Source organism: Cibotium barometz, chromosome 2 (genome assembly GCF_041138505.1).
Source record: "Cibotium barometz isolate CiBa-2024 chromosome 2, ASM4113850v1, whole genome shotgun sequence".
Taxonomy (NCBI): Eukaryota; Viridiplantae; Streptophyta; class Polypodiopsida; order Cyatheales; family Cibotiaceae; genus Cibotium; species Cibotium barometz.
Window position 1 is genome coordinate 47,114,283 of NC_141047.1, and position 25,583 is coordinate 47,139,865.

At 48.4% G+C, this 25,583-nt stretch overlaps 1 protein-coding gene across 3 annotated transcripts in view; it reads left to right on the forward strand.

The window, feature by feature from the left end:
* LOC147641159 (basal transcription factor complex subunit-like protein) overlaps positions 1-24,803 on the forward strand; it is a 63,218-nt gene extending 38,415 nt beyond the window's left edge. For all 3 annotated transcript variants that reach the window (XM_086818777.1, XM_086818768.1, XM_086818784.1), the window contains 7 exons: positions 3,282-3,319; positions 3,404-3,449; positions 4,253-4,306; positions 4,391-4,459; positions 24,061-24,137; positions 24,246-24,341; positions 24,531-24,803. In XM_086818777.1, coding sequence (XP_086674903.1) covers positions 3,282-3,319; positions 3,404-3,449; positions 4,253-4,306; positions 4,391-4,459; positions 24,061-24,137; positions 24,246-24,341; positions 24,531-24,606 — 456 coding nt within the window. In that variant the 3' untranslated portion in view covers positions 24,607-24,803. The remainder of the gene's footprint in view (positions 1-3,281; positions 3,320-3,403; positions 3,450-4,252; positions 4,307-4,390; positions 4,460-24,060; positions 24,138-24,245; positions 24,342-24,530) is intronic.
* Positions 24,804-25,583: the final 780 nt, after the last annotated feature.

Sequence of the window (25,583 nt, forward strand, 5' to 3'; positions counted from 1 at the left end):
GGAGGGTTACTATTTTTGGACAACTCCGAATGGAAACTCCATTCGCATCATTACGTCTGTAAGCTAGGCAAATGGAGGGACTTGTTGAAGCACTCTTGACAAAATGTCTATCAGTTGGGATATTTTAAGAGGTGAAGTTATGGGAAGAACTATCTCTTAAATTGGGACATGTGGCAAGACATTGGATCAAAGTGAGACAAGTGGCCTCACACTTGTCACCTTAGCTCTCCACTTGTCATTATAGCCTTCACTTTCCATTTTTTACTCATGGGATCCCCAAATCTATAAATCTCTCTTCATTTAGAGAGGCTCTTTTGTTGCAGACTAGCCTCTATTATGATGGTTGCTTGCATTCTTGTCTACAACACTTTATGGAGAGTTCTTACACTCCTCCAATCCCCTCAATAGAAGGTTTCTCTATTTCTATAGCCTCTTGATGGCTATACCGAGCTCTACTGGCTGCTATACCAGTTGCATTAAGTGATGTACCGATTGATTTGAGGGTTGTATCTTCTGTATCAGTCCATGTGTCCATGTACTTTCTGTACCGGCTGAATGGAGGATTGTACTGGCTGAATGGAGAGCTGTATCTATTGTACCAGTCCATGTACTTGGTGTACTGGTTGAATGGAGAGCTGTATCTGCTGTACCAGCCCATGAACTTGCTGTACTGGTTGAATGAAGGGTTGTACTGGTTGATTTGAGGGCTGTATTTGTTGTACCAGCCCATGTACTTGTACCGGCTGAATGGAGAGCTGTACCAGTTGTTCCAGCCCATGTTCTTGCTTTACCGGCTGAATTTTATGGCTGCCTCGTGTTGGGCTGTGTTATGGCATTTGTATATGGATAATCCGGCATCTCTCGTGGGGAGAGTAAAGCCCTCAAAGCTCTGTAAGGATGAAAGCTAGTGGGGAGTAGCATATGCTTGATGTGACGTTGGGGATTGGGGAACGAGTAACTGCTCCTTAGAGTTGGATTCGACTTGGAGTATGGACAGATGTTAGAGAGACATGATTATGATATTTGGACTTATGGGATTGTTTTGTCTCACCCATTTATTAGGGACATGATTATGATATCTGGACTTACGGGATTGTTTTGTCTCGCCCATTTATTTTGAGACATGATTATGATATTTGGACTTTTGGGATTGTTTTCTCTTGTCCATTTATTTGCGACGTGATTTTGATATTGGTATTATGGAGACTTATTTAGTCTTGCTCATTTATTTGGGACGTGGATTCTTTCAGTCATATTGGATTTTTGAGACCGTCTCGTCTCACCCACTTGATGGCACATGATTATATCTTGAATATATGGTGTGAAGCTTAAAGTTGCGGATAACTTTTAAGAAGCTGGGGATGAGTTTGTACATTTCCTAGTATGAAAGGGGTTTGGTGGACTTTAGGACGTCTAAATATTTGGAAAGTACAAGCTTTGGGAATGGGGGATTATCTTGGAATACAAAGGATCACTCCTAAAATCTGGGAGGGTTACTATTTTTGGACAACCCCGAATGGGAATTCCGTTCGTCATTATGTTCGTAAGCTAGGTGAATGGGGGGACTTGCGGAAGCACCTTCGACAGAATGTCTACCGATTGGGATATTTTTAGAGGTGAAGTTTATGGGGGGAACCATCTCTTAAATTAGGATATGTGGCAAGACAATGGATCAAAGTGAGACAAGTGGCCTCACACTTGTCACCTCAGCTCTCCACTTGTCATTATAGCCTTTACTTTCCTTTTTTTACTCATGGGAGCCCCAAATCTATAAATTGGAGCCCTCTCTTAGAGAGGCTCTCTTGTTGCAAACTATCCTTTACTATGATGGTAGCCTCTTGATGGCTGCACCGAGCTGTAACGGCTGATTTATTTACTACACCGGTTTCATTAAGTGATGTACCGGCTGATTTTAGGGCTGTATTTGCTGTTCTAGCCCATGTACTTGTTGAACTGGCTGAATGGAGGACTGTACCAGCTGAATGGAGAGCTGTATTTAGTATACCAGTCCATGTACTTGCTGTATTGGCTGAATGGAGGGCTATATCGGTTGATTTGAGGGCTGTATCTGCTGTATCAGCCCATGTACTTGCTGTACCGACTGAATGGAGGGTTGTACCGGCTGAATGGAGGCCTGTACTTGCTATACCAGTCCATGTACTTGCTTTACCGGCTGAATTTTATGGTTGCCTCGTGTTGGGCTATGTTATGGCATTTGTATATTGATAATCTGGCACTCCTGTGAGGAGAGTAAGGCCCTCAAAACTTGTACATGATATTTTCTCCTTCAAGTAATAAAATACTCCAAGGGGGGGGAGGTCGGCCGATTTTGGCCTCTAAGTGGTGTCAGTTGTGCGCATCTCTCTTTTACAGTTTTGTGGATTAAGTGTCATATGTTTAAGGCTGTGGCCAATTTCAATGTTTAATTGCATTAATGGTCAAGTGTTTTGCGAAACCCCTGGGCCCTCCAAAAGTTACAATTCGAGCACTTCTAGGTGTGGGGAACAGTTGGCCAGGAGCACAACAGCACAATATGAGCAACATGTGCCCAACACATGCAAACATGAGCAATGCACATGCATATGAAATTGTGGAAATCCCTTTTTCTTATAACTTATATTTGTCCAGGGTTCTAGTCACACTAGGGTTACCATGGTGTGTATGTGTTCTTAGTCACACTGGTTGCACACTGCTGCCAGTCTCATTGGCCTCACATCTAGTCACACTAGTAGAGAGCAAGCACAACTAATCACATTAGCCATCTCTAGTCACACTAGAGATGCGGAATACTAGCCACGTTGGCAAAGCCACCTGCCTCTAGTCTCACTAGGGTAGATGCCACCTAAGAAGATTGGCTAGCTAAACCCACCAAACTAGGCACTAAAGTTAACCTTAGTTCTTCCATCAAAAGAAATACCCTGAGTTATTAATGCCACTTAGATAATGTGCCCCAAGTTCCCAACACATGGATACTAGATCACATAGAATTTCCAACAGACTCCTACTAGGCCAAAGATAGAGAACGGGGTTGTGACCTTGCCACAGCCAATTTTTGACAAATATGCCTCTTAAGTCATAAGGTCTTCATATCAAATACCTTATAAGAAAAACTTTTCAATAAACAGAACACATATAGGAGAAAAAATTTACAAGAAACAGAAAACATGTTTGCTTTAGCATCATTTGATTGTCTTATTGATGCTACTTTTGCTTTGTGTTCATGTTGTCCAATATTCCTTATCCTCATTGATTAGTGCAGTAATTTGTTTCTTTGGTGACAGATACTCTGTTTGCAAGGCAAATCCGATGCACCTCAGCAGTATGTATCATTACGTTGACTTCTTTTGTTAATTGGTTTTCTTCCCAGCAGTTTGTCATTTGAACTGCTTTTTCATGTGTACAGATACGTTGCTGTCATGAATGCGGTCTTTTCAGCTCAACGTTCACTGGTGAGAATTAAGATGACTCTTTTGAGAAAATTGTTCTTCCAGCTCTTCATCAAGAAGTTTTAGGTGCTCACTGCACCTTGGCTTTTGCGATGGTCGATCTTCAAGGATTAGTTGCTCATCAAAATTCATAAGATGCTCCAGGCTAAGGGTTTAGCCATTGTACAGATGATAAGGCGAAACATAGACACAAGGGATCAGGGTTCTTGACATGTACTGAATGTGCATAAGGACCTCCTAACCAGCCTGAACCTGCAGAAATCAGATATATATTAGCTGAATGGACTTTCTTGGGGAGAATGGCTAGCTCACCACCCAGCCATAACTATCCCCGGGAACTCCCCCGAGCTTGAGGCTAGACCAACACCATGTCTTACTGCTCTCCCAAGCCTTGGTGTCCTTAACTCACCGTCCAGGTGAAAGGCTTGAGGGAGACCAAGGCCCGATCTGGGTCTTGATTCCTAGGGTCTCCATTTCTTGGGAAAACCCAGTAATGGGCCTAATCATCACTTAAAAAGATCATAGGTGAGAGAGTGGGTTAACTTTGTGTTTATATCAGCTCATTAAATATTAGCTTACTAATACTCAATCAGCATGAAGTTTCTCATAATTGGGCCACTTATTAACCTTAGCCTAGCCTCATCAGCGTGTCATGTCTCTTGGGGACATAACATAAGGTTTAGCCATTGGTTCCTCTTCAAGATTGAGTTTGATATTTCTATGTATTGCCTTCTACTAAATTTTGTATTGAATCATTCATATATATAAGAATACTCCTCCCTTTCTGTCTTTACTTTTTGGTGTAGATTCCCATCGATACGTGTATGGTGGGCACCGATCATTCTGCATTTTTGCAACAGGTAATTTACTTCCATGCAAGGTACTCGACGTTGATTAAAGAATATACAAGAAACATCTTACTTGCTTTGTGGTGCGACATGTAGGCGGCACATATAACAGGTGGCATATACATGAAGCCGTCTTTGCCTGAAGGCATGTTTCAATATCTTACGGTGAGTGACCGACTATATCACAATCAACTCAAAAGTTTTTTTTTTTTTTTCCTTCCAAAGTTCCTTCTATTAGTTATAAAGAAAACCAGCCGTATGGCTGAACGCAATGCTGCTAAAAGCAATCCAAATATACATTTGAGATAAGGAAGGGGGTCCTCGCCTGGCCGCTCTATCCGAGGGAGGTACAACTACAGGCAGAGGTAAAAGCCACTTTGGGGTATAGTCACCAGAAATGGGAAACGGGGACGAGACTGGCACCCCCTAGAAATGTGAACCAGTAGATGTATAGGAAACGAAAACGGCCAGGAGACGGCATGCAGACTAGGTTGGTTAAATTATTCAACGAAAACGAATAATTTCAAACCTAGCAAGACTTAATTAAATTAGCATAAACGAGCACACATTTAGAGTAAAAAAAGAAAGGAGACCTCATGCGCAAGTTGATTGCTTGTTAACTTTAGGGTACTTTTTTAATTGCACTTTTGTGTCACTTTTTTAATTGAACTTCTAATTAAAAAACGTTTTTTAAACATAAAAAAAAGGTTTTTTAAAACGTTTTTAAAAAAACGTGTTACATTTTCTAAAAAACGTTTGTGTTACGTTTTTTAAACACACACGTTTTTTAAAGGCGCTTGTGTTACGTTTTTAAAAACGTTTTTTAAACACAAACTTTTTTTAAAAAAATGTTTATGTTACATTAGAAAAAAAAGTTTAAAAAAAGCGTGTTACGTTTTTAAAAAACATTCCCATACGTTATATAAAAACACATGCGGTTTCCATACGTTATTTAACTTTTATCAAAAACGTACAACATGAACTTTAAATCAAAAACACCGAAATAGTCCGTTTCCATACGATGACATGGAGTTTCAAGCCATTTCAGCACGTTTTTGACTAATCCTACCTTAGAAACGACCTTTCAACGATTCAGTCCGCCGATTCCCCCGATTCCTGTGACTATGCTTTGGGGGCGTGTAGTGCCAAGTAGCTCTGCTATTCTCCCTGGATAGGAAGCGTCTGGGGGTCCAGGCACGGAAGAAAGCCTCACGCTGTTGCTGCATGCGCTCTGAATCACCAGTCAAGCGCTCAAAACGGCCGTGGAGGGTGTGTATGAGGTCAACCTAAATGGAATGGATGATCTCCGTTCGGGGGTAACTAAGCCGTCGATGGCCTCCCTACATTTGGCTCGCTAGATGTCACAAGCTGCAATGCTACTGTCGCCCACTTCCACCCCTTGCGGCCCACCGTATGGACTCACTGAGGGGGGCAGGGAAGGTCATTGTCAATCTGCTCTTGGATATTGTCAGGAGACCGCTTGGTCCGACTCGGATCATAATGGAGGCTCCTCTTTGGGGTGCCAAATGGTCGTGCTGTGTCGGCTCCGGGAGTCCACAATAACTCTGCCACGCGTCCAGAGTCTGAGTTGGCGCCCCGTAGAGGCGGCCCCAAGAGGTGAGATTGTGTGTTGATCACGTGTCTTGAGGGGAGGCAGAAATAAGGCTTCCATGCCATGGGCTCTCTCTCTCTCTCTCTCTCTCTCTCTCTCTTCTCTTGGCAAGTGGGGGGAAACTGAATGAGGCCAGGACCGAGAAGCTGCCAGATGTGAAAGAGGCTCCCTACAAACCAGAAGAACTAGGTTGGCTACCAGCACTCGCCTTGCAAGTGATAACTGGGCAGAGCTCTACTATAAAAGTTTCCTCTGAATGCTTGGAAAGAGTGGGTCTAAAGGAAGAGACGCTTCTCCTCCGGTTGGCCGCTCTGTGAGGAGAAAGCTATCTCATATAGGGGGGAGGGGGGGGGGGGGGACAACCACACAGGTGGTCTGTAATGCCATATAGGGTCACCGCCTCTATTATAACATGCGGAAGCTTTGGGGGAGATTGGTAACTTCAATGCTCAGAAATCTGCACACTTTTCGCGAAGGAATTAATGCACAAAACTGAATGAAGATGTGCAGAAAATAGAGAGAGAGAGGGAGAGAGGAGAGGACACAGTATTGGGTCCCGAATACCCTTTGTAGGGCCCCCACCACGAATGGTGTATTTGCTTTATTAGAATGATGTAAATCCGAAAGAAAATACAGGAAAACTATACCCGCTCGCTGAAGCTTTCGCTCCCCCCCCCCCCCCCTTGTGCTGCCGCCTGCACGCACACCCCCCCCTCCCCGCCCTCGCGACTGCCCCCCCCCCCCCCCCCCCCGCCCTCTTGGTCTTCTCGCGCCCCCCCGCCCCTGCTCTTTCGCGCATGCAGCCCCCCGCTCCGTCTCCTTTGCGCCCCCCTGTTTTCCCCTTCCTCAGCGTCCCACCTCCTCCGCCTGCCTCCACCCTCTCCCCCCCACCCCTTCTCGCGTTTCCTCCCCCCCCCCCCCCCCCCCCCCCTTTCGCCGCCTTACGCCCCTCCCCCTCTTTTTGTGGTTTTTTTCTGCTCCCCTCTTTTTCTCTGTCTTTTGCCTTTCCGCCTCCGCCTTTTGTGCAGCTCAGTTCTTGCAAAACTCTCCGCATTCGCTTCGCCTTCGACTTAGCTTCAGACACTGATGGAGGCTCCTCCCGCCCCACCTCAGAGGGACTCTTCCGCAGCCCCCCAAGCTCATGAACCCCAAGGGTACCCCGCAAGGCCACCCACTAGTCACACAAGGTGGGAATCTCCAACAGCCCCACTCCCCCAGGCAACATACATTTCCATTGCTCTACAACAAAAACAAAGATAGAATGACATCCCTATCCCCCTTTAAGATGAGTCAATGGCTTGCCTGCCTTGTTGAGACATGCTACGTGCGCTGTCCTCGCCCGCCCCTGAGGATACCCCCATCAGGTTTTCTCTTTCGCCAGAAGAGGAAGCGAGCCTCGCCCGCAGAGGTGGAACGCCTCCAGGCACATTCCGCCATCTGCCGTATAGTCGGCACTTCCCCCAGCAAAGGGGAGATCCGGGATCTTCTCCAGGCCCGCCTTCTTGCAGATGTGGGCAAGATCCTGGATGTTCAGTTACTGGGCCGTGGACACTATCAGATTGAGTTCGAGACAGCCTAGAGCGTGACCCAGGTCCTAGCCATGAGTCCCCTTGACATCAGGGGCGCTCGGGCATTCTTCAGACCTTGGCAGCATGGCTTCGACCCAGCAGCGGCCGAGCAAGGAGAGTGCCTTTTTCATGTCACAGTTTGCTTCCGTGGACTCCGCCGCGAGTACCTCCCGCTCCTTTCTAGGCTAGGAGCATTGGTGGGTTCGGTGCTTGAGACTGGCCCCACAGTAGCTTCAGTGGTGGCTAGAGCAGCTGGTCTACCTTCGGTCAGAGTTTTGGTTCCTGACATCTCCTCCCTTCCGAAGGTCATTCAGCTACCTAGGATAGGGGGGGGATGGATTGATCAGAGAGTGGAGTTTTCGGGGCTCCCGAACCAGTGTTTTATATGCAGGTAGGTCGGCCACATGGCCAAGGCCTGCCCTCGCAGGAGACCCCGACCTTCACCGCAGCAGCAGGCCCTCGATGGCCCGCCCCAGATGCAGCTCGGCAGGCAGCTTTCGGGACACCTGCTCAGCCCCCAGAGACCTCGGAGTGGCAGCCTGGACAGGGGCGCCGTAGAGGGAGACAGCCACAGCAGCACGCCCAGAGACCGATGCTGCAGCAGCCACAGTCTCAGCACTGGGTTCCAGTGAGGAACAGCTTTGCTTCCCTCCAGGAGGAGACCCTAGAGCAGACAGAGGATTAGGAGATGCCAACACCCCCTCCTTCGCCTCCACCCCCCCCCCCCCCCCCCCCGGTCCCCCCCTCCTGCCCCGCTTCCACCTTCGCCTCCTCCCGTTCCCGCTCCCGTTTTGTTAGCGGCTCCTTCTCCAACCCCCTCTCCACCCCCTCCTCCCCCTCCGCTCGCCTCAGCTCCCTGGGAGGCCTTGGCAGTACCTTGGCGCTCACCTGCAGTCCGGCGAGCACTGAGCACCAACCTTGCTCGAGCACCGCAGAGGAGACTTACCATGCCGATTCCGGCTTCACGGATATCCTCTATCCGCAGTCGGCCGAGTAGTCTCGACACTAGACAACGCTCGGAGGCTTTTGACTACTCCGTCACACGACTTTTTGGAGCAGAGGGTCCCCATGAGCTAGCACCCATTAGAGTTCATGTAGTGATACCTCCGGCCCGAGGGGAGGAAGCACTTGATTCAACGGTGGCCTTCTCCTTCCCTCTAAGTGGCCCTAGCGACCGGGAGTGGACTCTGGATCTCGCTCTTAGCATTTTGAAGACTCAGGCAGTTGAGTTTTTGAGTTTTCTCACCATGTGAGCGATCTGGAGGTGACAGACGTGATAGGCCGACTCTGGGAGTTGGCTTATTTCTTTGATTCCGGGAGTGTGGATGCCTCCGGGATTCGACATTTGGTGGTTCGCATAGTGGCAGACCTAGCACGTGACCTTGGTTATGTATGCATACACGAGGTTGCTCTCTCTGAGCGGGAGGCAGTCGCCATGGGACACAGCCACTGGCGCCTGATCCGAGGTTCTTGCAGCACATCGGGTGGGCAGATTCGTAGCCGCTCGGATGGGGACTATTCTCCATCCAAGCCGCTTGCGAAGGCCCGCCGTACGGCTGAGACAGCCTCCACCTCAGCAAGTCATCCATGAGGATCATCTCATGGAATGTACAGGGCCTTGGCGGCGCACACTATGTACGTTATCGTGGTTGCTTGAGGCAGGAGCTTCAGAGATGCCTGGTTGGGGGCAATATTGATATTCTGATGATGCAGGAGCACCATTTGAGTGAGAGCAGGATCCGGAGATACGATTTGGTGATGCCTGGTAGAAGGGACACATTTTGGTCTGCAGGGTTTGGCCCCTTGGGTGGGCAGGGAGGAGTATGTACGGTCATTGCGGATGTATGGCGGCAGGCCATTGTGGATCGCGGGGTCATTGTGCCTGGTAGAGCACAGTATGTTATTCTGAGGATGCATGATGAGCTCTTTGGCGTGCTCAATGTCTATGCGCCCAACCATGCTAGTGCCAGAGTAGAGTTCTGGACCCTTGTTACGGATGCATTGCCCAAGGCGCACACTGGTGTGTCGGGGGAGACTTCAACATGCTTGAGGACCCAGTCGATAGGGTGGGAGGCAGTCACGTTACAGTGCACGGCACGGAGCTTGCAGCTTTCAGCGGAGCCAGCCACGGAGGCACGTGATGCTTGCAGACAGACTGTGTGGGCCCACGTGCAGAGGAGGGTCACAGATCGTATGCGCACAGTTGTGGGTGAGCCTCTTTCAGAGGTTGAACTTGCTGAGGCTTTGAGGGTCCTTCCGTGCCATAGTTGCCCTGGGGAGGACAGATTGACGCCTGCCTTTTCTATGCGCTATTGGGACCTTTTGGGGCCAGGCCTCCGCAGGGGCTTTCAGTATGTTTTGGACACTGGGGTGATGCCACAGAGCTTTTCAGAGGGCTTGATCTTTCTTATCCCCAAGGGGGAGGGAGTGTCGGATGATATTCGGCATTGGAGACCTATTACGATCCTCAATACTGTCTACAAGGTCTTAGCAAAGGCCTTGAGTTTGAGGATCCAGCCCTTCCTTGGGGAGTTGATTCATGCTACCCAGACAGGATTCGTCAAGGAGCGCAGTATCCTTGACAACATTTTCACCTTCTGGGAGGCGACGGCCTGAGCTAGATTTCTCGGTGAGGACCTGGTCGTGATGCTTCTCGATTTTGAGAAGGCATACGATAGAGTCGACTGGGGCTTCTTAGAGGGCGCTATGCTTCGCCTGGGCTTTGAGCCAGTTTGGATCCGAGGAGTGGCGGCTCTATATTCCACAGCTCGTAACCAGGTGCTGATGGCAGGAGGACGGGGGCTGAGTTTTGAGTTGACTAGATCAGTCCGTCAGGGGTGTCCTCTCGCCCCGTTTCTTTTTCTCTTCTTTGCTGAGGCTATGAGCATGTATCTGACGGCAGAGGAGGTTGGTTTGAGAGGACTCCAGCTCCCAGTCCGGGTGAGGACCTGCTCGATGCTGAGTTTGCTGATGACACGGGATTGTTTTTGCATGGCCAGGAGGCTAATCCTCAGAGGGCAGAGCACTCGTTACAGGTTTTTGGTGCAGCTTCGGGAGCACTGATCAATTGGCGCAAGACAGTGGCCTTTTGGATCAGTAGCGCTCCCACTCCGGCATGGAGCCCAGACGCGGATTTTAGATGGATTCCTCCTGGCACAGCAGTGCGGTATTTGGGATGCCAGATTGGACTAGATTTGTCACCTGAGCAGCAGATTGCCCTGCTTCTTCTGAGCATTCGGAAGAAGCTTTTGTATTGGAGTACAGCTCGGCTATCCTTGGCTAGGAGGGTGGTGGTGACAAATCAGGTGCTTTTAGCGACCATGTGGTACATCACGTATTGCTGGATCTTCTCGAGCTCTTGCATCAGCCAGGTATAGAGGCTGATCAGGAACTTTCTTTGGTCTGGGCGGGACGGTCAGCCAGCCCGGGCTAAGGTTGCTTGGGTTGTTATTACTCTTTCGCTGGCCCAGGAGGGCTTGGGCATTATAGATCCAGTTGATCAGAGTAGAGCCTTATTGGGGAAGCTTATTGTTCGGGGGCTGCTTCCAGGCGTTGAGCCTTGGAAGGAGTCAGCGACTGCAGGCTAGGGCTCCCCCAGCAGGGGGCACTTGGGCACCAGAGATACGATGGATCTTCATAGAGATGAGAAGGACATGCCTCAGTAGAGGGTGGGAGGACAGATTTGCCTTGAGCATCCTGCGAGCTTGGGAGTTGCTGAGACCAGGGCTTTCTCAGAGACCTACTTGTGATGACGAGTGGGCCAGACAGCCGCTCATCTGGAGCCTAGCAGTACGCACAGAACAGGGTCATATGCTGGGATCTCGGCCTCGTCTAGCCTGGGGACCATTGGCGGCAGGCCCAGCACGCAGTTTTGGAGACTTGCAGGCCTTCTGCAGTCTCCCAGAGGAGATCCAGGTGGAGAGGCTGAGTCACTTCAGAGGGGGGCTAATTATGAGGGATGACATTCAAGAAGCACTCACTGAGGAGTGGTTCACGCCTCTCGAGCCAGCGGCCCCACGGTGGATTGGAGCCTTTACAGAGTTGGAGATCCTGATTGTTGTCAGAGCTTGCACTGAGGATGGTAGATGCCTCTACTATGAGATCCAGGATGAGGGCAGACTTCAGAGAGTGGAGGCGGAGTCACCTTTGGTTGCAGAGTGCATCTTTCAGAGGATACGGGTAGTGGCCGCCGCTTCCCGGATGTGGCATATTGATCCAGACCCTGCAGATGTGGACTCTGATTGGCGCATTTGGGCATATGCTGCGCGCCCCTTGGCCCGGCTCCAGTGGGACCCTGGCGAGTACGAGTGGCATGATCCTTATGCATCCCCCGAGGCCACAGAGATCACCTTTTTCCAGTACACTGTTCGGTTGGGGAGACATATTTTGACTGCGAGGAGGATCGTCTCTCCAGCTGCATCGGAGCATTGGCGGCTACAAGGGAGTTCCTGGAGGATTTTTGGACCAGGCTCTGGGCTAGTCGACAGGCACGCAGGATCTCAACTTTCCAGTGGCTGGTTGTCCACATGGGCTCTGCAGTCGGCACCTGGCTTGTCTACAGTGGTCTTCCGGCGGCCTGCGTTCGATGCGGCCACCCTTTGGAGACACAGAGACATTGCCTATGGGACTGTCCACAGGCGCAGCAGATTTGGTTGCGGATGCTGCGCATTTTGGCCCCCCTCTCTCCATAGGGCATGTATACGTGGGGTGCCGCTGCTTGGTTGACTTGTCAGGGTCGGCTCTGGGATACGAGACGGAGCAGGACAGCCAGGCCATCAGATTCATTAGGGGCCAGCCTCGCCTTGTTTCACCGGATTTCTCGACCGACGGCTGGACAGAGGAGAGGGATCTACGATGGGAGCTTCTCAGCAGCCTCACCATCTGGTTCACCTGGAGAGCCCGGTGTTTCAGGGCCTTTGAGGGGAGACTGGAGCCACCAGCAGAGACTGTTCGGGGGATTTGGCAGGAGTTGATCCACACCCTGCGAGGACAGTATGACCGCATCCGAGGCGACTCGGATGAGGCGATCTTGCGGCACCAGGCCTTTCACACCACTTGGCGCAGCGGCCCCTTCTATACCCTACACGTGGGTACCCCCGGCTGGCACTACAGGCCACCTGTTTGGCTTTTTCCCCCTCCTATTGTATGATATAGCCTCTCAGTTCTTTGTACTGATATTTGTACTTTTTTGCACCTAGGGAGAGTCTCCCTAGGTGCCTTGATTGGCTCTCTGCTCTGCCTTCTTATGAGCAGGAGAGGGTTTTTGTAGCCCAACGGGCGTTTTTTTATATAACTAATGAAAGGATCTTTTCTCGGGGGAAAAAAAAAATACAGGAAAACTGGCTGAGATTACTCTGCCCTTGACCTGCAGTCCTTCACTCCTTTGCTTTAGTGAGTCCTTGGCTGTCCTGGCCCCCTTGTTTGCCTTAGCTCTTGGTGAAATATGAGATAACACAATGGATTTGTGGCTCACGTATTTATACTCCTCAAAGAAAGCAGTCGGCCAGCTTATTATCCAGTTGGCTCTCTTTTTTTCTGCCCACGACTGGAAAAACAGCATTAAATGCTGAATAAAATCCTCCTCATAATCTCCAGCCTTGGTGGCCCAAGCGACAGTGCCCCAAGTGATGATCCGGGTCGATTGCCTGTCCACAGCAAAGATGCGGAGAGTCCGTTGCTAAATTTGCTGAGCCTTCAGGTAATCCCAAAGGCAATGTCGCTGAGACTCTTGGGGGTAGTTGCACCGTGGGCAAGTTGCTGACCGACCTCCAACGGCCAGCCAAGTATCAATCGCCAATTTCTTATGTGCCATGAGTCAAAGAAAGGGAGTGATCTTTCTGGGCCGAAAGCTGTCCCAAAGCCTCTTCCAGAAATCTGAAAGGAAGTGTTGTGATAGGCCCTGAGACTGCCAGTGTGCTGCTGCCGCCCTGGTGTGCCATCTATCTCAGGCATCTAGATCCTGCAGCCGAGCCGTGCTGTATATGCAAAGAAGGGGGCATCCAGAGTCTCCTCCCGATCTGTGGGATCATGCCAAGTCCACTCTCCTGGGTCCCATTGTAGCCGTGTGAGAGGTCGGCACTCCCAAATCCATAGCTGCCATAGTCTCTCCTTGGCCACCTTGGCCGATGTTGGATCTATGTGCCGTTCTTGTGCGCGAAAACCAAATACCCTCACCCTCTACAAGGTGCAGTCTCTAAAATCCTCCAAGGGGAGCTCTGATCTCTCTAGTTTGCCATGGGATCCAATAGAAAAAGTGAGCAGACCACTGTCCTCATATGCTCCATGGACTGCCACGAGGATATCGTGTCTGGTAAACACGCCTAGCCACACTGGGGGGGTCGGGCCTGGAATAGGAGTCAGCCACTCTTGAGGAATAGCTGAGTCAATATTGATGCTGAGCCTGTCTCTACCCTGGATCCTTGTCAGGCCTCTCTCTTGCTCCTCTTGAGGTAACTGTCTCTGTGCAATCCAATCTCCGAGAGACCTGGCTGGTCCTGTGCTCAAGGCACCCCAAGATACATGCGGTCGAGCCCCTAGCATGTGGCCACTGGGTAAACGGATCAGGGGGTTCCAGACCAAAGGCTGTCTTAGCTGCTCCTCTAAGGCACTTGGAACAATTTGTCTGAGGGTTGGCTTGAGATGATCCCAAGCACAAAGTAAACTGGCTGCGAATCTGTCCTCAAAAGCTAGGCTAAAACCATGGGCTCGCATCTCTATGAAGATCCATCTAGTACTCTACAGCCACGGGCCCCCAAGGCTCGGAGTGCGGGCTGAAATGCTGATTGATGAGCTGAGTTGGGGATAGACTAACAGACGGGCACCTAAGTATGGACGAGCGGACGCCCAAGTGTGGACGCCCGGTGACCGGCCAAGAGCCTATAAAAGCGGGGCCAAGGTTAAGTCATTAGTTCATAGAGTCTCGCATGTCTTTGTGAGAGCTCTATGGTCAGGAGCCTGGATCTAGTGCAGACGTGCACCTGCTCTATGCAGCCGAGGCCGGCAGCAGTCTCGAGGCCCGCAAGGGTAGCTCCGTGGCGGTATGGGACGTCACAAGGTAGAGATCAGCACATCCAACTAGTTAGCTCAGCTCATGGCTCGGTGGGGACAACCAAGACTGGTGGACTTGGCCACGGTTGTCAAGGTTGGGAGGTGAGTCAGGCCTGCACCCCCTTCACGTTTGCTTGGTTTTGTTTGCAAGTTTCGAGTCTTGTACCAAGAGCGTTCTACGAGGTGATCCTATGGGGATTTGACAATGGCGAACCAGGTACTGCTTGCCACCATGTGGTACATCACTTCGTGCTGAACCTTTTCTCGGACATGTATTGGCCAGGTATAATCCGCAACTTCTTGTGGGCCAGAAGTGATGGAAGGCCAACCAGGGAAGGTGGCATGGAGAGTGGTCATTCAACCACGTAGCAGAGGTGGGCTTTGACTCATCGATCCCGCTATGCAGAGCCGTGCCCTGCTGGGCAAGCGGGTTATCAGAGGACTCCTACCCGGTGGTGAGCCTTGGAATGATTTTCTCTTGGTAGCTCCAAGCTTCCCCAAACCTCGAAGCTAGTCTTGTGTGCGTGTAGCACACGGTAGATACACACTGTGCATATGACATACTCCCCTTCCTCTTAGAGCTCACTCCTGAGCTCACTTAAAAGCCAGGGTAATCCCTCTGAAGGGTAGTCAATGTCTCCCATGTAGCGTCCTCTTCAACACGATCCTTCCACTTGATCTTGTATTTCATGATAAGTGTATTACGCAATCGTCTTTCACGAAATCCAAGAATCTTTTCAGGTCGTGTGGAACAAATATCATGTTCTTGACATCTATGATTTCTTGAGGAGTAACTAATTGGTCTGTTCCACCCAGTACTTTCTTAAGTCTATTGACATGAAATACAGGATGAACTTTCACATGAGAAGGCAAATCCAATTCATATGCGACTGAACCAATCCGTCGTGTAATACGAAATGGTCCACAGTATATGGGGGATAATTTCAGAGATTGATCTGTCCGCAAAGTCTCGGAATCTTTGGGAACTCGCAAATACACCATCGTTCCTTCAGAGAACTCTCTGGGTGAACGATATCTATTAGAATAAAATCTATCTCTGTCTTGAGCACTTCTAAAAGATTCTTTCGCAACTTGTAACATTTCTTGCATATCTTGCAAAAAATTACGTGCTGCATCATGCTGAAGTCCTGAAAATCCCACTGTAACAGGTGATCGTCCTGTAAGCAGTAACCCGTACAGTCTAAACAATTTCTCGATAAACTACCTTGCTAATTGCGTAGCTGTAATGGTCTTTCGTGTCGGTAAAAATCTAGCCATTTTTGTCAAGCGATCCACCACAACCCAAATAGAATCGTGGCCTTGACGTGTTCTTGGCAATCCAGTAATAAAATCCATGGAAATACTTTCCCATTTATTACCTGGGATTTGCAAACGATGCAACAGTCCAGCCTGTCTAAAGCGTTAAACTTTATTTGCTTGACAAACTTGACACTTGAGGACATAATCTTCTACATACTCTTTCATCTTTGGCCAATAAAAAGTGTGTTTCACTAACGATAATGTCCTGTGTACCCCAGGGTGTCCAGCAAAAGGGGCGTCATGACACTCCTTAAGAATCTTGGACCTAATGTCTGGGATCTGTGGAACACAAATTTTGTCTTTACGGAATAGTAAAGCATTTCGAATCATCCACTGACCTCTTGCAGCCTGAATGGTAGGCTGCTCAGTCATTGAGTCTTGGTCAATCAATGAGCTCCCGTCCTGATCTTCCGCCAAAATGGACCAAAATAACTATCAGTCCTGCAAAGCCCTCTCAATGACTGAAATAAGTTAGTAGAAATCTATTCATCTCTCTAATTCGACTAAGCGCATTTGCGACACTATTCATGGACCCTTTTCGATAACGAATCTCAAAATCAAAATCTTGCATTAACTTAGCCCATCGAGCTTTCCTTCCTCTCAAATCATCTGCATCACACACATACTTGATTGATTGATGATCAATCAATACCACAAACTTGGAGCCATATAAATAATGTCTCCAAACCTTGAGAGCGTGAATGACAGTATAAAGCTCCTTCTCAAGGGTTGGCCAACGAGATTGAGTGTCGTCCAGCTTTTTACTCTTGAAAGCAACAGGTCTACCATCTTGAAATAGAGCAGTACCGATTGCATAGTCACTGGCATCAGTTTCAAGAACATAAGGCCGACTAGGATCGGGTAATGCTAAGATAGGTGCTTCCTTGACTTTATCTTTCAAAAGTCTGAAGGCCATATCTAGATCGTTATTCCAATTGATAGGTTGATTCGACTTACGTCCACGACCTTTCAACAAGTCGGTCATCGGTAGAGTGAGCTGAGAGTACTCCCGCACAGATTTCTAAAGAAAAACAACAAAATCGAGAAAAGAACGAAGTTGTTTCACTGTCTGCGGTATAGGCCAAGAAAGAACCTTCTGAACTCGGTCATAGTCAATGCTCAACCCGTTTGTAGTGATCTTGTGTCCCAAGTAAATGATGTCTGTCATGAAAAACTCACATTTACTTAATTTAGCATATAGTCGATTTTGTCTTAAAATAGTTAAGACAATTGTGAGGTGTCTAACGTGATTCTCAAGAGTACGACTATATATCAAAATATCATCTAGGAACACAACCACAAATTTTCCCAAATGTTCACAAAAAAAGATCTTTCATCATTTACTGGAAAGTGGTTGGAGCATTGGTTAACCCAAAAGGTAATACAAGAAACTCGTAATGGCCATACCTAGTCCGAAAGGCGGTTCTTTCGACATGCCTTTCATGAATACGTATTTGGTGATAGCCGGTACGTAAATCTATCTTTGTGAAATCCTTTGCTGCGACTAACCGGTCAATCAGGTCATCCGATCTAGGGAGAGGATAACGGTTCTTAATTGCCAGCTTGTTCAATCTCTTGTAATCTATACACATTCTCCAGGTGTTTTTCTTCTTTCTCCTAAGCAACACAAGTGCACCCCAAGGTGATTTACCAGGACGGATCTGGCCCATCCTCAAACAATCTTCGAGTTGTTTTGCCAACTCATCTTTCTCAGCTTGGCTCATCCTGTAAGGTGGAATACTAACAGGGTGAGTACCAGGGACCAGGTCAATACGGATGATCCACTGCCCTTTCAGGTGGTAAGCCTGATGGTAGTTCCTTTAGGAAATACATCTTGAAACAAATCAAGTATCTTCTTTAATTCGTTGCTTTCAAACACACTTAATTCATTAACATCCATAGTAGGTATGAGAAATGAAGAAAGTGGAATCAAGATACAATGGAAAGTAGTATACAAAGAAGAATCCATTATATTTCCCAAATCAACTGTATGTACAAGAGATCCCTGAGAGGAATGCATACAATCACCTAAGATACTATACTGGGTGTTCCTAAGCTCAAAAGAAAAAGTATGACTAGACCAATCTATCTGGACTTGAAGAGTCTTAAACCACTCAATCCCTAATAACAAGTCTACATGCTCTAGATGCATAATATAGCACTCCAGAGTATCTTCGTAGTCCTGAATCCGGATCGGTAGCTTCTCCACCTTTCGATCCCCATATCTGTCGGCAGGTAGACATACCTCATAGGTATGATCGCTAGGTGTGTTGTCAAGACCCAATTTCTGCATAAGTTTGTAATCAACAAAATTGTGTGAGCTGCCAGGGTCTAGAAAAATGTGGATTCTATGGTCATTTACTTCCCCATCAACTCGGAGAAGATCATGCAAGCCAAAAACTTTAGAGTTGAACAGATAATCAGAACATGAACTAGGGCGAGAAAGTACAGTAACTGACGTACATGTCAAAGACAACTGGTTAGCTGCCTTTGGTGGCTTGGATCCTGTGTTGGTCTTTGCACCCTTCTAGCTCAGGCACTCGTTATGCATATGTCCTTTTTCTTCGAAGATGAAGCAACGTCCCTCTTTCTTGAGCTTGAAAGCCTTAAGGAGACGTTTTTTCTTCGTTGGGATCGAAGTTGAATTCTTCGAAGGTTGGTCCGAAGACTTTTCTTCTGTCGTGCTAGCCATCGGTGCGGAGAACTTCCTTTTGTGCTTGTTACCCTGCCCGGTAACGGGTTTAGACTTGGAAGAGACCATTGTATCATCATAGATACGAGCGGAATGAATGGCCTCGTCCAAAGTTTTGCATTTGTTGTTTTTAACCTGTAAATGGTAGGAGTCGGGTAAATCGGCTACGAAGAAATCCAAAAGAGTAGTAGAATCCATCTTCGTAGCTTTCATCTGCAAGTCTCTAAATTTCTGGAGATAGACCTCATAAGTGAGGTTCTGCGAGATCATGGTCAAAGTAGTAAACTGGGCAACAATATCATAGTCATCCTCCTTTTTGAGGAATTCTTTCATGAAGACTTCTTCAAACTGTGCCCAAGTCGTTGGTTTAGGGTTGAGTTCTTTCCACCAAAGCAAAGCTTTGCTTGAGAGGAAACCTGTTGCTAACTAGATCTTTTTGCCATCGTCATATGGATGAAATTGAAAATGGACTTGCCACTTACGTAGCCACGTGCCCACTATCTCCTTGGTACGCTGCTTTTGCTCGTCCCCAAACTGTCTCAGAGTAATATTGGGACCTAAAGCAGATGCCAAAGTATCCATACCCGAAAGAGTAGATAGGATAGTGGTCAACAAAGAGATGGAGTTCTGTAAAGCCTGCATCTGCGCGGCGACTTGTGCTTGACATTCCGAGGAAGAAGCTTCGAGAGCAACTTTAAACTCTTGGAAATCTGATTTTGAAACAAAATCGTCGAAAAGATCGCAATCGGTGGCTTCTGTAGCCGGCAGGTCTTCACGTTCGGGAATGGGCTCCAACTCGGATTCTTGGGTCGACATCTTGAAGAGGGCAAGATGAGAGAAAAGTTTGATCTTGCACAAAGAAGAGTGCTAGAGAGCTTGAGAGCTTGAGAGACGTGTGGCAAGAAGCCTCCTTAAGGGGAATTTATAGGCTTCTCCAAAAGCTTACTTAGCTTTTGCTTTTGTGTTTTAAATTTAAAAATAAATAAATATATATATATATATTCTAAAAAAACACACCATAAAAGAAAAGCATGGGTTTTTTTAAAACCCTTTTCTAAGATTTAAAAAAAAAACGAAAGCAAGGTAATCCGTAGCGTGGGTTAAAAAAAACAAAAACAAAAGCTAAAAAAAACTTACCCGGTGCTTGCTTTTCGTGTTTTTTCTACCACCCGCCTGCTGTCTGCAACTTGCCCGCCTGTAAGTAGTGCCGCCTGTCTGTCACCCGTCGGCTTGGTGTACCACCTGTGCACGTGCTTGCCTGTCTGCGCTTGGCTATAATCCGCCTGCCTGCACATACTAGCCCGTGTGCAAGGCCCGCCTGCCTACGTGCGCTAGGCCACTTGCCTGCTCGCCTGTGTGTACCAGCCTGCCAACGTGCACCACTTGTCCGCGCGTGTGTACTACGCGCCTGACTGGTGCAACGTTCTTGCTGTTGGCCTCTTCACACATGTGGGTTGCGCAACCTTCAGGCGTCACATAGCTACAGCCACGCCTTCGCTACTTCTCTCTCTCTCTCTCTCTTACAAAAATACAGCCGACATGCTGTTACTTCAAAACATTATGTTGAAGTTGAGCTGATTTGTACAAAGTCTTTGATCCTCATCAGTTCCTTGTCCGTACGGACGATCAGTACCCTTTTGCATTTGTCCTATCACCGTACGACACTTCAGTACTCTTCCCACACTTAGTAGCTTCTAAAAGCGTTTGACACTCAGTACCTTATTGGTAAGGATCAATAGTGTGTCTAGCATAATTAAGTAGTATTGATTGAATTTTTTGTATGTAGCTCATGGATGTATTGATGCTTGTTAATGTAGATCACATGTTTCACAAAAGAAATACTTTTGATGGAGTCTCAAAACATATAGGCATAACACCAAGAGTCACTTGTTCCACAGAATAAAAATCTATTGATTGAGTTTGAAAACATGTGGACATAACACCAATAAGTTACAAACTACTATTCATGTTTACTTGTCCATTTATGGTTTCTAAATATCTTCGAATCCCTCCATTGTCTACGTCTCTCTGCTGCCATTGAATTGTCCAAAGTTTGTCTTCGTCTTTGCTTTTGGGCTAGAATAAAAGCAAGCTTGACTTTGGAACTAGCAACTTTTCTTTTAGCATCCATCATGGGTTCTTACGATGCAAAGAAACATACTGAATCTGAAAAACAGCAGCATACTCAGAAAAACAGCAGTCTTTTCGAATTCGTACCTTTTCTTTGACCTCTTTCTCTCTACCTACCGACTTGCTCGTTCTTGAGGCTTGCTGTGATACCACTGTCAAATCTCCATAGGATCACCTTGTAGAATGCTCCTGGTACAAGACTCGAAACCTGCAAACAAAACCAAGCAAACATGAAGGGGGTACAGGCATGACTCACCTTCCAACCTTGACAGCCGTGGGCAAGCCCATTAGTCTTGGCTGTCCCCACCGAGCCACGAGCTGAGCTAACTAACATGCCAACCAATCTCTACCTCGTGATGTCCCATACCGCCACGGAGCTACCCTTGTGGGCCTCGAGACGGTTGTCAGGAAAAGTCCAGTCCCGCCCATATCTGCTTGATCCGGCTGCAGATCTCGCGGTCCTGAATGAGGTTGTCTTGTATCCTGGAGCTCGCATGCTTGTCATATCTCCATGGGTCCTCTAGGGACAAAATAACTGGGGCATGATTTGAAAAAGTAGTGCCTGCCAAGATACCAACCATGCTCCCCCACGGTTGCAAGCCCACTCATTGACGTAAAACCTATCCAGCTGAGAGAGGTTGGGGCTAGTGCTCCTCCTATCCGACCGAGAGAAGCTAAGACTCCCAGGGCTATGCCCAAACTCTAGGAGATGCCAAGGGTCCTGTCCCCTAAGAATCAGTATTATCTCCTCCTAGGTAGAGTACTCCGCTCGTGAGAATGTGGCCGTGCCACCTCCAACTCTGTCCTCTACTGTCTCTATCATATTGAAGTCACCGCCCATGCACCAAAAATCAGCCTGGGGCAAGGCCTGTCAGACAGTGCTCCAAAAGAGAGCTCTTCTACCTGCAGAAAATTCGGGGCATAAATGTTGAGGAAGCCAACGCTATCCTCACCAATTAAAATGGTAACCCACTGTGCATGTCTTGGAACTATGACTCGTGATCCTGTCATCGATGGCACAGCAAAAGCTACTCACTGACAGAAAGACACTCCTCCTTGCGTCCCTGAAGGGCCGAAGGATGGAGACCAAAAAGTATGACTCTTGTCTGGTAAAATCTTCCCGCAGCGGCGGGTGTGCCCCGGAAGACCACATAGATTCGAATAGGGCCTATAGTCTCCTCAAACATATCTGTCCCTTCTGTCGGAAGACACCGGAAGAAACTATAATCCACAGGCTGCCCCAAAATCCTCGGGGGCCTGCCTGGAGACTCAGGTGGGAGAGCCCTCACTGTGGAGGCCGCAATGGTCATCTCAACCGGCTCTGAGAAAGATGAATCATGTGATGAACGGAACTCGCTGGCTGCCTCCTCTCCAGATCGAAGGGGGCCGACGGGAGTGCTCTGGAGAAGCGAAAGGGGGGGGAGGGGGATGGTGGGCTCAGAAGAAGAGGAACAGGCAGATGGAGCGGCTGCGTGTAGAGTCGGTGGCGAGGGGGAGCGGGGAGGCGAAGAGGTTGGAGAGGGACGCTGCTGAGAGGCATCCATCGGGCTGCTGGGGAAAGCTCAAAGGAGAGGGGGTGGGGTCAACCGGCCCCACTGGGCACTGAGGGCCGGAAGATGAGTTGTGATGATGAATCGGCCACCAAATCGCCCGGGGGGGGGGGGGGGGGGGGGATGGCTATCCGTGACTAGAGGGGGCTCACTGTCTGCGGGCGGGTGTTGAGATAAGTGCTCGTAACGGTTCTTTCACTGCATTGAATCCTCCTGCTTGCTGCCAGCCTGGTGCGCATGGCGGCGATGCTCAGCTCTAGTGCTCGGTTGACTCTCCGGTTGGTGGGTCATCCATGGTCGGTACATGGTGCTCCGTTGCTTGGGAACCTGCTCCTCCCTTGGCCCCCTGGTGTGCGGATTTGAGCGGGACGTGCAGGGGATCATCAGGGGCGGTCTCCTAGACTGACGCCAAGGGCAAGCTCTGGCCAGATGACCCATCTGTCTGCAAATTAATCATTGGCCTAGAATACTCCACTCACTGCATAATGGGATTGCCTTGAAGGTTGGGAATAGATATCATGTGAGGCATAGAATCCGGCTAGGCAACACAGATGCGGAGAGATGGAATCCTGGCTGCTCGTGCGAGGGCCGAGGCAGCGGTTGGGGGGGGGGGGTGTTTCCATCACTCTCCCGATGGCACCACCAATCATTGGGGGAGGAGGAAGGTATTCCTTCTTGAGGCGTGGAAAGCAGACTGTTACGGGAAAGCGTGCAACTCCAGTTAGAGGGTCGGATGACGGGTGTAAGCCGTGTTGCCACCGTGCAAAGAAGGCCTGGGCCGTATGCAATGCAACGAGGCGCAGCTGCATGACGAGATCAGACACTGTCGGTGAGTCGAACTCAACCTGGTAGTAGCCACGCCCCGAAGGATGAATATCTACGATCTTTGTAGGCGCATCTAGGAGGCTAGCCTGAAGAAGATCTCTGAGTTGGCCACTCACGGGGTGGCTACCGACAATCTTGCATACCAGAGTGGATGCCTCTAGGGATGTGCAGAGAGAGAGAGAAGGCTGGCGGGCAGGCTAGAGGGGGGGTAGACGGCTGGAAAAGGGGAGGGGTGCAGAGGGGGGGGGGGATTGCGAAAGCGGGGGCAGGGGGAGAGAAAGGGGGCGCAGGCGGGCAGGAGCACAGGTGGGGCGAAGGCACGAGCAGGGGGAGAGAAGGGGGGCGCAGGCGGGCAGGACGGGGGGGGGGGGGGGGGGGGGGGGGGGGCGATGTGCGGCAAAGGGGAGGGGATGCATACGTGAGCAGGGCGGCGAAGGGGGAAGGAGAGGGGGGGCGCTGGCAGCAACGACGAGAGGGGGGGGGGTTGGGGGGGGGGTGGAGGAGAGTGCAGCTTCGCTATCGCCTGAATCTCGAAGGTCAGATCGTATGCCATCCTTAAGAGGGTGATGGGTCTCCACTGTTGATCTCCAGGCAGTCACCACCCTCCTTTGGGATAAGGCATATCAAACCCTCAGGGAGTAAGCCTGTTTGCATAACCATACAATAGCTTAGGTCTATGGTGTAGACTCTTGAGCTAAAGCTAATGGATGAGACATCATAGGAAGAGCTAGTTGTGGATGCTGTGGAGCATGGTGTGTTATGTGAGGTCTTTTAGGCATTGATTCTGATGATTTGAGCTCTGTAAAGACAAATGGTTCTGTGATTGAGTATTTGGACAAATTGGAGGAGACTGAAGCCAAGAGTGGTGATAACCAAAAAGTGCGTTGGTTTGAGTCAGAGACTAGAGATGAAAAGGAGACGAAGTACATTAATAGTACCCGTTACACAAACCAGAACAAATTTTCATGTGAGGTGTGGAAATTGGTGGCACATTAACCTGCAAGTTTACTTTTTATATGCAGGTAGTTTTTGCAACTGATTTACATTCTCGAAGGTTCTTGCAACTACCGCGGCCTGCTGGTGTTGATTTCCGTGCATCGTAAGCACATTATTACTTTTTCACCACTGATCTTTCTTGAATGCTTTATTTCATCGTCTTGTCTTAGACCATATCATTTGGAACCTGCATTTTGCTTTCGCTGTGCAGGTGCTTCTGCCACAAAAAGATTATAGATTTGGGTTTCGTATGCTCTGTTTGCCTGTCAATCTTCTGCAAGAAACACAATTCATGCTCCACATGTGGGTAAGTTAAATTGTTTTTCTGCCAAGAAATTGCACTGTGCAAGGCTTGGGATAAGTTGGAAACTGGCCACATATTGGGTTTATCAACCCAATCCAGCCTCAAAGACCTAAATTTTTCTGGACCTTAAATGCCTCGTTTTCTGTATATTTAGTTCCAGTTTTGAATGTTCCTAGTTGTTACAATGTGCAGAGCCAATTTCAGTCAAAACCGATTTGGTTCTACTGCGGGGCTAAAGAGAAAGCATGCTGCAGCCGAGAAGCCATGAGCATTTTGGCAGAAAGATGGACGTTATTGAGCCTTGTAACAACGTTAGTTGTAGAGTTATTAACAGTCAAAGCAGATATGGCTCTAGTGCTAAGTAGAAGAGACGGTAAAGGGGTTTCCATTTGTCTGGTCCCTTGTGTTTAGTTAATCGTGGCTATTTTCTAACATACAATGCGTGTTAATGTTATGGCTATTCTCTAATATAGTGGCAGTATATGAGTGTGATTGTTGTGGTTTTTCTCTAATATAGTGGCAGTATACGAGTGTGATTGGTAAATCCATCATTGATTTGTATATAGGGCTGCCCAACTTAGTAATATCTATAAAATCATGCCATGAATATTGTTCATTTGCACTATTCTATTTTGTCAGCTGGCTGGTTTCATGCAGATTTAAAGGACCATCATACCTTTGCCTGCACCTGATCTATTGAAAGCAAAAGTGTGAGACTTGGTCTTTTTAATACTGGATCTTTCAAAGCATCCGAAGGGTAAAATATATATTCTACATGAACTCAGTGATCGATGTTGGAATCTTATTATTCAAGTGATGCTTGCTGGTTCCTTATCTCAAAATATGTTTATGTAACTTTTTTACTTGAGTTTTTAAATCAGGCTTTAACACCTGTATAGAGAAGATTAAAGGCCTTTCTTGTGGCCTTTGATGGTTTCGGAAAAGTTTAATCTCTTGTATTTCTAGCAAGTTAAGCACAAACCTTTCACAATATCCAACCAATATTCCTGGCCACATGGTCCACACCATTGTGGCATGCTCCTCCGATCCCAGGGGATGGTGCTTTGGGCAATAGCACTTCTGGATTGTAGCACCAGTCTTGTACACAATTTGGTGTTTTGGTGGTGAAAGGTCCCAGCCAGCAGCCAGTACTCCAGATGCTCACAGCCGTGAGTATCTACTGGATTTTCACGCTAACCCTATTTCCAAGTATCAGGCTTTTTTACTAATGCTTCTTATTCTTAT